General features: G+C 45.9%; 1 protein-coding gene across 4 annotated transcripts in view; it reads right to left on the bottom strand.

The window, feature by feature from the left end:
• WDR91 (WD repeat domain 91) overlaps nucleotides 1-13053 on the bottom strand; it is a 29471-nt gene that overhangs the window by 9815 nt on the left and 6603 nt on the right. For 3 of the 4 annotated variants that reach the window (XM_064373286.1, XM_064373290.1, XM_064373296.1), the window contains exons 6-11: nucleotides 12502-12667; nucleotides 6137-6295; nucleotides 5288-5481; nucleotides 4095-4245; nucleotides 2746-2840; nucleotides 2399-2567 (exon numbers count right to left, since the gene is read on the bottom strand). In XM_064373286.1, coding sequence (XP_064229356.1) covers nucleotides 2399-2567; nucleotides 2746-2840; nucleotides 4095-4245; nucleotides 5288-5481; nucleotides 6137-6295; nucleotides 12502-12667 — 934 coding nt within the window. Of the gene's footprint in view, nucleotides 1-2398; nucleotides 2568-2745; nucleotides 2841-4094; nucleotides 4246-5287; nucleotides 5482-6136; nucleotides 6296-12501; nucleotides 12700-13053 lie in introns of all 4 variants that reach the window. The other variant, XM_064373302.1, reaches the window with a different exon arrangement.

Below are 13053 nucleotides of genomic sequence, written 5' to 3'. Positions count from 1 at the left end.
CGGTCTTAGCAAAGGCAGCCAGAGGATGGACCAAGTCACAAGGTTAGGGAATCAGTGTTCAGCCTGGAATACAACAAGCTATTCTAGAAAAACAGATATACCGTGGTTCCATTCATATGGAGTCAGAAAACATGCAAAACATAAATTAGGTTGTTTAGGGATATGTAATAATGTGGTAAAGTAATTTTTTTTTTTTTTTTGAGACGGAGTTTCGCTCTTGTTACCCAGGCTGGAGTGCAATGGCGCAATCTCGGCTCACCGCAACCTCCGCCTCCTGGGTTCAGGCAATTCTCCTGCCTCAGCCTCCTGAGTAGCTGGGATTACAGGCACGCGCCACCATGCCCAGCTAATTTTTTGCATTTTTAGTAGAGACGGGGTTTCACCATGTTGACCAGGATGGTCTCGATCTCTTGACCTCGTGATCCACCCGCCTCGGCCTCCCAAAGTGCTGGGATTACAGGTAAAGTAATTTTTAAAATGTAAGGCAGGCCAGGCGTGGTGGCTCACGCCTGTAATCCCAGGACTTTGGGAGGCCAAAGTGGACCACCTTAGGTCAGGAGTTTGAGACAGGGTCAACATGGTGAAACCTCATCTCTACTAAAAATAAAAAAATATTAGCTAGGTGTGGTGATGGGCACCTGTAATCCCAGCTACTTGGGAGGTTGAGGCAGAGTCCCTGGAAATGCAGAGAAGTGGTCAGACTGGGAACATGTTGGCAGCATTTGCTTATGGACTGACTGTGTGAGCAGAGGGAGAAGGACAAGTCTGGGAAGAGCCGAGATCACACCACTGCACTCCAGCCTGGGTGACAGAGTAAGACTCCATTTCAAAAAAGAAAAAAATGTAAGCTAACAGTATGACAAAATTCAAGACAGGTTCTCTCTGGAAGGGAAAAAAAACGAAGATTGGGAAGGGCTACGCAAGAGCTAAAATGTATTGGTGATGCTCGGTATAAACCGTGATGGGTCTGTGGGTGCTCACTGTACCGCTTTTCTTCTCATTATATTATATACCTATGATTTCAATATGCTTTTGTATGTATTCAATGTTTAATTAAAAACTTGAAAATCACAAGTAAACATACAATTACAAGTTGTAATAAGAGCTTTAGAGGAAAATACAAGATGCCACGAACTAAGAATAATTGAATTAAACCAGTGGACAGGACAGTGGGCAGGGAGGGGCATGAGAGACAGGTCTAGAGTATGTCCCTGGAAATGCAGAAAAGTGGTCAGACTGGAAACACACTGGCAGTATTTGCTTATGGACTGTGTGAGCAGAGGGAGAAAGACAGGTCTGGGAAGAACACCAATTTCTGTTTTTTTTTTTCTTTTTTTTGAGACAGAATCTCACTGTTACCCAGGCTGGAATGAAGCAGCACCACATCAGTTCACTGCAGCCTCCACCTCCCAGGCTCAAGCAATCCTCCTGCCTCAGCCTCTCAAGTTGCTGAGACTACAAGTGAGCACCACTACACCCGGCTAATTTTTAAATTTTCTGTAGAGACAAGGGCTCACCACATTGCCCAGGCTAGACTTGAATTCCTGGCCTCAAGCAATCTGCCTGCCTCGGCTTCCCAAAGTGCTGGGATTACAGGCACGAGCAACCGCACCTGGCCAAGATCCCCAATTTCTAAGTGAGGTACATTTGCCAAAGTGAGGAAAATTATGAGGGGACGAATGTATGCGGCAAGGAGTGGAGGTAAAGAATTTGGGTGTGACCCAGGCCTGAGAGGTCTGAGACCCAAAGGGAACACAGACCGCTTCTACAGGCAGATGCAGGACAGCACAAACTCAACATGTAGAACAGGACCCAACTGAAAGCAGGGGCTCTCAAGTGTCCAGCAGCATCAGGAAACAATGTGTTCAACATAAAGGCCATATGACTTGTGAGCACTGAAACTAATAATTTCAACAAGAAGCAGCACTGCCTTATCAGATTCAATCTCTCTGAGGCTTAGGGTGGCAGCTGCAGCATCTATTACTGTCTTGGGGGAAGGGGTCCTCAGCTCTGAAGGGTGGCCAGGTCCCCTGGAAGCAAGTTCACAGGCTGTCTGGTCACCTTGCTTCTTATGAATCTGCATGAGTCCTTGTTCCTGCTGGCTGCTGCTGCTATAATTCTCACACAATTCTAAGTTAACAGGATGTCAGAAGGAGCCACGAGTCCTCTCCTAAAAATCAACCATAGGGGCCCTTTGGTAGGTTCTGGGTGACTTCTAAGTTTGTAGCACAATTCTCAATGATATGTCGCTAACAATATCCCCAGTTGGAGTACACTACTTTTCAACACTTAAAACTTTATTAAAAATCTGAGGAGACCAAAACAAAAGAGGCTCTTCAGAAACCCAGGGGAACACAGAGTGCCCCACCCCAGGGAGAGCCACAGGGCGGGCCCGTACCTGCTGCTTCATGGTTTTCGTGTCCCACAGCAGCAGCCTGCCAGGAACCTGGTTCATGCCCTTGCTGCCGATGTCTGGTGCTGAGAGGTCTACCTGGGAAGTGAGGCTAGGAGCTGCAGCCGAACAGACGAAAGAGGCCCCATTGGGGCTGCACGCAAGAGACAGGATTCTGCAACACACATGGGCCTGGGTCAGACCCTCTGCCTGCCCACAGAGAGAGGGCACACTTCGGTCCTGAGGCTTATCCTGCACAGGAGATGGGGCACAAGGCTCAGGAAAGGACCAGCCCTATAGACCACACTTGGCAAACCTGCAGCCTTGATGGTGAGGGGTGGGTTCCAGCTCACCTGGGCATGTCGTCGTTGATATTGATTTCACAGAGATTCTTCTTGGCTTCCGTGTCATAGAGACGCACCGTCCCCACACCACTGCCCAGCAAGAGCTGGAACAACAAGGGGCGGGAGGTGGGAAGGACAGCAGGGAATGAGGCTGAGTCAGGGGGGATCTCCAGAGAGGGTGAGGCTGGGCAGGCTGCCGGGTGAGGCCCCGCCTCTCTGCATCCAGGCAGTTCAGGGGAAATCTGGCTACAATGAGCCTCACTTTAAAATTAAACAAAGACATGACAGCTGACCTTGAACTTCTAAGCAAAACCACAAAAAGTATCTGTGGATTGGGAGAGACGTGTCATCTTGGACACATCTGGAAATGTTCTGGCTGGAGGAATGAGGCCCTCTGATCCTCACTTTCTTCAGTTTGAACCCCCAGCTGTTGAAACCTTTCCTTCCCACTCCTGGTCTGCCCAGTATCCCTCTCAGCGTACTGGCTTCGGCTGCCATGGGGCCTGGATGACTGTCCCATTTGCCTTTTTAGGGGACAGCTTTGGCTCTGGGTCTGTAAAGACCTCCAGAAAAAAAAACAAAAGTGGCTATCCTTGTGTTCAGGAATTTGTGATTTATTTGGTGAAAAGCTTCAAAGATAATAACAAATAGTACCAGAGGAAAGTTCCAGAAACAGCCCAGGTCTGAGGAATATTAGGTAGAGTATGACCTTGGCATTCACTTGGCAAACTGACGCTGGCCCAGGGCAAGCCCCGGGGTCCTCATCCACAACGATAATCCCTTCAGCTGCCAAAAATTATAGAAAAACAGAGTTTGCATCTTGGGCTATATGGTATAATCCCCATAAACAAAGTAAAAGAAAAAACAGCAAGTCAATTTTACCTCCTTACTACAAGTCCTATCTGAAATATAAAATCCAGAGGGAAGAACACTGTACTATTCCTGGGGACAGTAAGACCCATGGGAACCACAAAATAGAACACCAGCCCCTCACCAGAGGAAGCCACTTCCCATGGGGCCTGGCATGAGAGGGTGTCCGCTGAAACTGCGGTTGGAAACACAGACAGACGAAGGGACAGTAGTCAGGCAGATGGTCCCCAGGGCAGACCAACAGAGACAGGAAGAAGCCGTGTTTTCCAGGACCCCTGCAGTTCTTTTCAATCTGTCAATCTGGTAACCTCACTGCCTCCCCAAAACAGGAGCCTTCTGAGCCAGTCCTGGATGTGTACTCTGGAATCCCCAATAACGTAGAGAAGGGAGGAGAACTGGCTTGGTTGTCTTGACTCAGCCAGGGAAGAGCCCTGGGGAATTCTTCCACTGAGCCGGCAGAGCAAGCCCCACAGGCCACCATTACTCACCAGTCTGTCCCGTTTGGTGGCCCATTCCAAAGAGAGCAGCGGCGACTTGGAAATGGAGGACGCTTTGGTCTGCATGATGGGGTTGAAGGACCACACTTTGATGACGCCATCTATGTCTAAGCTGGCGACTCTCCTCCCAGAACAATCCACTCTGAGATGAGAGAAATGGGAGGCCTGTCAGCTCTCAGTCCCCATTCTCTTCCGCTAATGCCAAGATGATCGCTTTTCTGACTTCCTTGCTGTTTTAAAAAACAATCCCTAGAGGTCTACATTCAAAGGACTGGTATAGACTATTTCTAGAAATATTCATTCATTCGTTTGTCTAAGAAATACTTATTAAATGCCAACCATGTGCTGAGCTTTTCATCAACTCTGGGCAAAGAGCCGTGAGCAAGAGTTGCAGGGCCCTGCCCTCAGGGCACTTCCAGTCTCTGGAGACAAAGCCTTTGGACTCACATTCTCGAACAGCCCAAGGGCCCCAAGAGCCATCAGGGCTGTCAAAAAGAGAAACCTACCTACTGGCTGAAAATGACACCCTATCATAGTTTGTTCTTTAAAGGTTTTTACTGTGCTTAAGTAAAAACTTACAAAGGGCAAATTACAAATCAGGTATTTACCTAAAAGTACCAACATAAAGCAAATTAAAGTTGAGTGAGTTTGCGGGGTTAAAATAAAGGGTAATTTGTTTCTAAAACTGAGAGAAACATAATTAGAAAGGGCAGAGAGGCTGGGTGCGGTGGGTCACACCTGTAATCCCAGTACTTTGGGAGGCTGAGACCAGCGGATCACTTGAGGCCAGGAGTTCAAGACCAGATCGGCCAACATGGTGAAACCCTGTCTCTACTAAAAATATAAAAATGAGATGGGCATGGTCACAGCATCTATAATCCCAGCTATTTGGGAAGCTGAGGCATGAGAATCGCTTGAGCCTGGGAGGCCAAGATAGCAGTGAACCAAGATTGGGCCACTGCAATCCAGCCTAGGAGACAGAGCAAGACTCCGTCTCAAAAAAAAAAGGGCAGAGGAGCTGACCAGTCCACTGGCAGCCCCAAGCAACTTCCATGATTCTTGAGCCATGACTGTGGCCCTTGTCCAAGCCCCCATTCTCCCCATTTCCTGCTGGCCACACCTATACATGTGCTGCCTGAAAATCTGAGCTTCCCAGGGTTTCCTTGACCCCAGGCCCAACCCACCTGCAGTGCATGATGGATGAGTGATGCTCCCCATACTCCTCCTGTCCCAGCACAATAAAGGGCTGCTCGGGGCGGACTCCTCCACCCTCAAGGCCTGCCGAGGACGCCCGAGTCAGTGGCTCCACCGGCTCCATGTGGAGCTCTGGGCAGGGCTCGGCCTCTGGGCCACTGGCTTCCGGTTTCTTCTCTGCACACTGTCATAAGCAGGGCGGCGACAAGTCAGCCAGGAAGGGATCCCCCATACCAGGGCGCACACCGCAGGGGGTCTAGGCCTAGGCAGCAGCATTCTGCAGGGCTCTCAATAATTACGAAATGGAGAGAAGAGCTCTGACCTGCAAGGGTGGTGCTCAGCTCACCCAGGCAGAGTGGGGGACCTGCTCCCCTGACAGCCCCTTCCTGGAGACTTTGCTCCACACAGGCCCTGCTAAGGGACAGGGGGCTGTGGGCCCTCCATGAAATAGCTGATGGGATCAAGCAAGTCTGGGTGACTGGGTGAAACCCAGGTCTCTAGGAGCCCATGACAGGCTGCTAAGCACAATTAACCTAAGGGAAGAATGAGGATGCAAAGGTCCCAAGCCAGCTTAATCACAGAAGTCATCTTCTGGGAGCACTTCCAGAGCCCTGCATTTTCTGGTCCCTACTTAGGGAAATATTGCATGGGAGAAATGGACCACAGAAGAGCCAGGCAAATGATGAACCCAAATAACCAAAATACAAGCCATTGAAACCAATTAAGACAAAAGCACGCTGTGCACAGCAGAACTCAGAAGAGAGAGAAGAGGAGGCCCTCCACAGTGCTCCTCAGTAGCCACATGCGTGTCCCCAGGGGTGTTCAGGACACCCCCATACCTGGGAAGTGGTTGTGGAGAAAAGTTCCTTCCTCTCCTTGCCATGGTCCTGCAGGCGCCGCTGTCGGTGCTGTGACCAGCCAGACTCCCCAGTGGCCAGCCCACTGAGGAGGCTCTTCCCATCCTTGGTCCCAGACATTGGATCCTTTCCCTTGGTGGCCTAAAGGACAAGAAGCTGGCTGTGAAGTCTCTTCCCATAAGCCCTGGCCATGACAACCATGCCAGGAGAGAAACAAGAACCAGGGAGTAACTTCTTTACCCTACAGCTCCCAGGTAAGGTCCTCCCTGGCTGGTGGGGAGGTGCGTAACGGCGGGGGCAGGTGGTTAAAATGGTGTTGGCTCGGCTAGGTAGGTGAGGTCATAGGCAGCCTCTGCTATGACCATATGACCTACTCCTTTCTGTCCTCTACCCATTAAGAGAACAGGTTACCTGCAATCCTCATCCTGCGGTATCTCTCATCTGGAAGGAGATGTCATCTCGATCTAATCGGAATAATTTAGTCTAGTTGAGGGGGAGGAGTCAGGACTTACTAAGGGATGACTGAGGCAGGCCAGAGCCTACGCTTGGTGTTATAAACGTTTACAAGCAACAATATGTTTGGGCAATCTAAAAAATATTTATGCAACAAGTAACACCCCTGGAGGGAAAAGGAACACAGTACCCTCTTTGTTTTGGGCCAATTGTGGCCTAAACCAGCTAACATTAACAAATATTGAGGTGTTTGAAAATGATTACTAGAATACCAGAAATTCTTAACAGAAATTGTTGAAAACCCAAGAAACACTGAGAAAGATACATTGGACAGGAAATAAATTGTTATTTTCTGGCTCCTTTTCATAACAAGAGTGATAGGGTTAGCTAAGTTATAGCAAGAGGGAATGAATTCAATCATCACCACCCTAGTCGTATAGAGAGAAGAAGTTTCCATTCTTAACCCAGAGACTCTTAAAAGGAGCTGCCACCTTATCACCTTTCCAGATTGTCAGTCAGGGCTTTTTCCAGGCTTATACCCACAAACTGTGAGTATACACCCTCACCCTCATTTTTTACACTCTTAGCAAAGAGTGAAGGTGAGTATACACCCTCACCCTCATTTTTTACACTCTTAGCAAAGCGATATAAATGCCAACAGCCACTCAGGTTTGAGACCAATCTTCTCGAGAAACTGTTTCTACACAAGCCCTAAGTGGAGAGAAGAAACTCAACCAAAGTCTACCTGTTGCTTTCTAGTTCTTCTACTTGTTATTTTTTGTGTCAACAGTAAACAATTTAAAATGATTAACATAGAATTCTTGGAATCCTGCAGCCATAAGAACAGTTAAGAAAGAAAATTTTAAAAGACTATTAGCTTACCTGGAACCAAACCAGGGTACTTGCTATTTTTGGCCTGTTTATGAACTTCAAGTACTTCCATGAACAAAGAAAGGATGGTAAACCTGTCTCAATCAGCCACAAACACATTTAATTCAAAGTATTAGAACTGTGTCAGTAACAATTGTGTATGGGTCCTGGGAGGACAAAAGCCACAGAGAGGTAATGTCCACTCCTCAGAAAGCTTCAGAGAGAGGAAGTCGGGAGGTGGCCTGTTGGAGTTGGCTGTCACGGCTAAGGTCTGGGGAGGTGGTAGGCAGTGGTAGGCAATTGCATCATGTCCTGTTTGAAGACAATGATCTGACACCCCTATAAGAACAAGTCACTGAAAATGCCAACATCAGCAGCCACATCACAGTCCAGGAGGTGCCACTTCCACATTTTGTGCTGCCACATGCATGCCATGCTATACATGGGTCACAGGGGTATTCTTCCTTGGAACCAAAGGTGGGAAATGCTACAGAGGGAGACAGCCACTTTATGGGCCCCTTCCTGCCTTATTCAGCACACCCATTGGAAAAATGCTGTCCTTCCTTTTTCAGCAGCAGTAAAGAGTGCTCAATTCAATTGGCTCATTATTGATAGAAGGAGGAGGCTTCTAATTCCTCTCACTGATTCGAAAGCCACTTGTAATACTTCCCCAGCAAGAGCAAACAATAAAACACTGAGAAGTACAAAGGTAACACTTCCTTCACAAGTCAAGATAGCAAGGAAGGTGAGGGGTACAGAGAAGAAGAACTGCCTTTACAATGATAGAGCAGTTTATGCCAAGAGAGTGATGGACCTAAGCATGACCTATCAGATTATGCTTAAAGAAGAGGATAGCTTCTCCTTTCTCCTTAAATCTGTTAGTCACTAAAGAAGAATAGCAAAAGATAATAAAGTATTAAAAGCTGGTGAATGTGGTTGTCCACAAAACTTTTTAATAAGTAGGTGAAGGCCAATTTGTGTCTAGCTACAAATGTATATAACAAGTAAATGTTTAGTGGCAACTGTTAATTATTATAGAAATAAAAAGCTAAAAAATAAAAACAAAGGAAAAAGGGGTAAAGTCATAGTGCAATGTAAGTAATTACCTTCAAACAAATCCACAGAATTCTGGCCACGCACTTGTGTATGGGTAAAAAGCTGAAGAGAGTGAAAGATGTCAGCAGAACTGTGTACTCTCTAGACAATGACACTTGCTCAGAGAAGCTTGCACCGTTCTGGAAGCTTCTTCCACTATGACCCTACCTTACACATCTTTGTAACCTTAGCACCCAGCACCATGCCTAGCATAGGCTGGGCACTCATTCATGACTGGCTCAATACACGAATGATGGACTGATAGACAGATAAAAATAACTGTTAATTGAAAGTTTTATTTCATTTTAAGGGCAAATTTCATAAAAGTCTTTAACTGTTGGCTTCAAATAACAGAATATCCCAATAGTCTGAAGTACATTCTGTCATAATCTACCTGACTCCTACAGTTCAGGAGAGACACGGTAACCTCTGTCTTATCACTTGACCTTCTCACTCTGGAGACAGACGTAAGTTGATAGCCGTTAATTCTGGTGGACTGAGTAGGTCAGGAGGGATTCCAAAGCCTCACAGAGCTTACCAGGATAGCAGCCATCCACACGGAGCAGGAAACAAGTTCAAGTAATTCGGTCTCACCTGAAGCTAAACAAAGCCACCCAGAAAACAGGCCCTATTCACACAGAAATCCCAGAATGAAAGACAGACTTTCCCGCTTCCTGTCAAGATCCTTGGGAAAAGCCTTCAGGGCAGTGGTTGTGACCACTTACTTCTCAGTAACTGGGAGGTAATTTGACACTAATAAGAGTCACAAGCACAGAAGTTCGCCTTACATTACAGGCGATTAAAGGTTATCTCTATAATGAGGTAATTTCCACAGCTCACCAAGTGGGTGTGAAAGGAGCAAAATTATCGCTGGCGGGAAGGATGGAGTACAAACTGCAAGCTGTGTGGGCCAAGCAGCAGCCCAGGCAAGCTTGCTAGGGATGTGCCCTCCCTGGCTATTGTAATTAGAGATCCCAGAAGGGCTTGGGAAGTATGGTTTTGCAGTTATTTCCATTAAAAAAAATTGCCTCCAGACTCATATTGAAAGCCTGGAGAGTATTTGCCAGGCTTTCGATGTAAAAAGCAATCTATTTTGCACCTATTTTGCCATCCATTTTGCAAGAATAATGCAATGAGCATTTCAGTAATAATGACAACAGGTACGGCAACCAATTACAAGCAGGCAAAATGCTGATGGGAGCAAAATTTACAACTCCATAAATTATATTTAAGATAGGAAAATCTAATCATTTTACATATTGCTAACAACAATAAAATACAGCCTATTTTTTGTGTGTGCTTATTCTTTAACAGTAAAAAAGAAAGAAGGGCTCTGGTGTGGCAGTAGTGAGGAAGAAAGACTACACGCTTAATATGCACTAACAAAGCAATGTGGCTTATTTAAAAACCAATGCCATTGTATACTGAGTTCAAACAGTATATTATCAAAATGGCAGGAAGTGAGCCTACCATGCCCTGCATTTAGTATTTGTGAGACAGCATCTGGAATTGTACACTCAAATTTGGGCATTAATTATAATACTGGGATTGAAACATTAGAATGTCTCCCAGAGCAGGGGGCCCAGGATGCGAGGGGAAATCATGCCAGAGAGACAAACAGTTGAGGTGGGGGTTGGAGGGAGGGTGAACAAAGAGTGCTTACCATAGAAAAGATAGGAAGAGTTATTCTATACAATAAGCCTTATTATTCTATGTAGCTCCAGAGGGCTACGCTAAGACCAGGGAGGAAAAGTCATAAAGAAGTTTCTTCTAATAGCTTTCTAACATGCATATGTTCCCGCTTTGACAGGCCATGAGCTCTGCATCTTAGGAAGAATCAATCCAGACAATGTCCTATACTCAGCAGGAGGTGGGCCAGATGACCTTCAAACTTCCCTCTAACTCTAAAATTCTGTGCTTTTCTTGAACCTTAAATCTACTAGTTATTTTTAGAAGTGAAACATAAATGCTGAATCTAAATCATCTACTACTAATAAAAAAAACAAGTGACCTGACTACTGGGTTTTTTAGATTATTATCTGTCGTCTTCATTGAGGAAATAGAAACTGCTCTGTTAACATACCACACAGTGAACCAATCTTTGTTCCATTATATTTTGGAGGCAAGGTAAGGCATGTTTTACTACACATTACACATTCTTATCCCCATCACTTAGCTGTAAACTGCACAAATAATTTCCAATCTCATTTCAACCTCACCATGTGACACACAGTTCCTGACTACATAGAGTAATGGCCATGGCTTACTCCCACAGAAGCTGTCTCTGTGTTTTCTTTCAAGTTAATGATATTGAATTTCATAATTTCAAGTTCATTTCAAAGGGCTCAACATTCCATACATCATCTATTAAACTTATAAAATGTTGCACAGTGAGAGATCCAGAAAGCAAGCAGTACAACTTACTCGGCCACATTCCACAGAAATGGAATTCTAAGTTTAAGATTTGAATTTCAGAAAAACATTTCAGAGTAACCACGATTGAGTTTTAACTGCCTGAACCCTCATGGCTGCTAAGATTATAATTATTTTGCATTAATGGTACTTTAGGTCTCAGAACTAACTCAGGTACCCACGTGGGCCAGGGTCTGCAGAAATACAACTTCTACTACCAACATTTACTGAATGCTGATCTTCTGCCAAGCACTGCGTATACCAAACACTCTTCTTCTAGCAGCTCAGTTCATCCTTCCCTGGGGAGTAAATACTATTATTATTATCCCAAACAAATTGGGGTGAGTTTAAGCAATCTGAGCACCAATGATAAACGAGGAGCCAGGGCTGAAAATAAAGTTGCCTGACTCCAAAGCCCATGCTCTTTCTGATCCAGGGTCCTGCTCAGTGTCTTCAGCTCAACAATACCCAGTCCAAGCGCTGCGTGCTGAGGCAGACTCCTACCTCCCTGGGTATATAGCAAGCAGCCCCAAACTGCTATGTCACTTGCAACTGGTCTCACACCTAGGTCGGTAGGAGAAGAAGCGGCAGACAATGACAATTTACTTTATCTGTAATTGGTAATACACTAACAGAGAAAGTATCCCTATGCAAGCAATAAACTGAGTCTGCAGGCATTTCTGAAAGCAACGAATTCTGACAATGTCTGCTAGTTAAACTACTCAGTGGCATCCTTGGCTGTTTTGGATATAAGCGGACATCAAAAAAATCCTCTTTCAGTCTTCTATAAAAGTGAGAAATAGTGAAAATCCTTTGCAGAATCAGTAAATACCAACTTGTAGGCAAAATACATGGATTCAGAGGTAATTTTTGATTTACTCTTTACACAAACACTATTTTTATATCACCCAAAATTCAAAATTCTAATTGCCTGAACTCACACTTGAGCCACCAAAACACAGTCATAAGCCTTCATGAGTTCACAGGAAATTTATGAGAAAAGAGGGGAGACTCTTCAAAGCGTACTTCCTGTCATCAGCTATCTACTACTTCACCCAGAAAGCATCACAGACTTTTGAGAGCCTACACAGGAGTACAGGCAGGGGAAGGCAGCCCCTGAGGTCAGGAGACCTATGTGTGAGGTCTAGCACTGCCTTGATCAGTGCACAAGCATCTACCCAGCGTCTCAAACACCACAGTGCCTGCAGTCTAGCCAGAGGTGAAGATGGAGGTAGGGAGCCAGAATGCATTCAGTGGCTTTTCCTCCTTCTCCTCTCAGTTCCTCTAATACAGTCTTATCTAGGTTCTCATCCTGCAGAACCATCACTTTGTGAGAGGAAAGGCTGGAAAGGGAGAAGAAAGGGAATGAGATGTCAATTTAGAATCTCATCAACATGCCCAAGAAATCAGTCCTAAAGAGAGGTCCAACAAGTCTACACTTGACAAGGAGGTCTGGAAGCACAGGCAGCTGTCAGGGGCTTCTTGGCCAGGGTTAGAGAGGCAGGACTTGTGCTTACCTGACCACCAAAGGACTCTTTCTTGGCCGAGCTCTGAGCCTGAGGAGGGCCCTGGGCAGGCGACAACCTTGAGGGGCTCTTCTTACTCTGAGGCAGTAGCGAGGACAGGAAGCCCACGCGAGGTGACTGGGAGAGGGAGGCATTCCTTTGGCTGCACACCATGGCACTGGTCAGCAAACACATCACAGGGTCAGAGGGCTGAAACAGGATGTGGAAAAACCAAGAACATAGACCTACAGGGCTTTGGATGACGGTAAGTGACCAGGCCTCAGTCAGGTCCAGGAGCCTGGACTTTAAGATGGTATTATCCTTGGTACCACTTTTTTTATACAAAGGGAGCCAGCAGCTTATCTGTTACAAGGGTGCAGTCTGCAGCTCTTCTTTGAGGGTCACAGTCAACTTAGAGCTGTCTTATAGGATAACCACTGGCCACATGTGCTACTGAGCACATGAAATGTGGTTAGTCCAAATCGAGATGTGCTAGAGATGTAAAATTCACACTGGAATTCAAAGACTTGGCATGAAAAAAAGTATGAAATAGCTCATTAACAT

Source organism: Aotus nancymaae, unplaced genomic scaffold (genome assembly GCF_030222135.1).
Source record: "Aotus nancymaae isolate 86718 unplaced genomic scaffold, 86718_ANA_hifiasm-v0.15.2.pri h1tg000002l, whole genome shotgun sequence".
NCBI classification, from domain to species: Eukaryota; Metazoa; Chordata; class Mammalia; order Primates; family Aotidae; genus Aotus; species Aotus nancymaae.
Note: the sequence above shows the minus strand (reverse complement) of the source record. Positions and strands in the feature narration are given on the sequence as shown.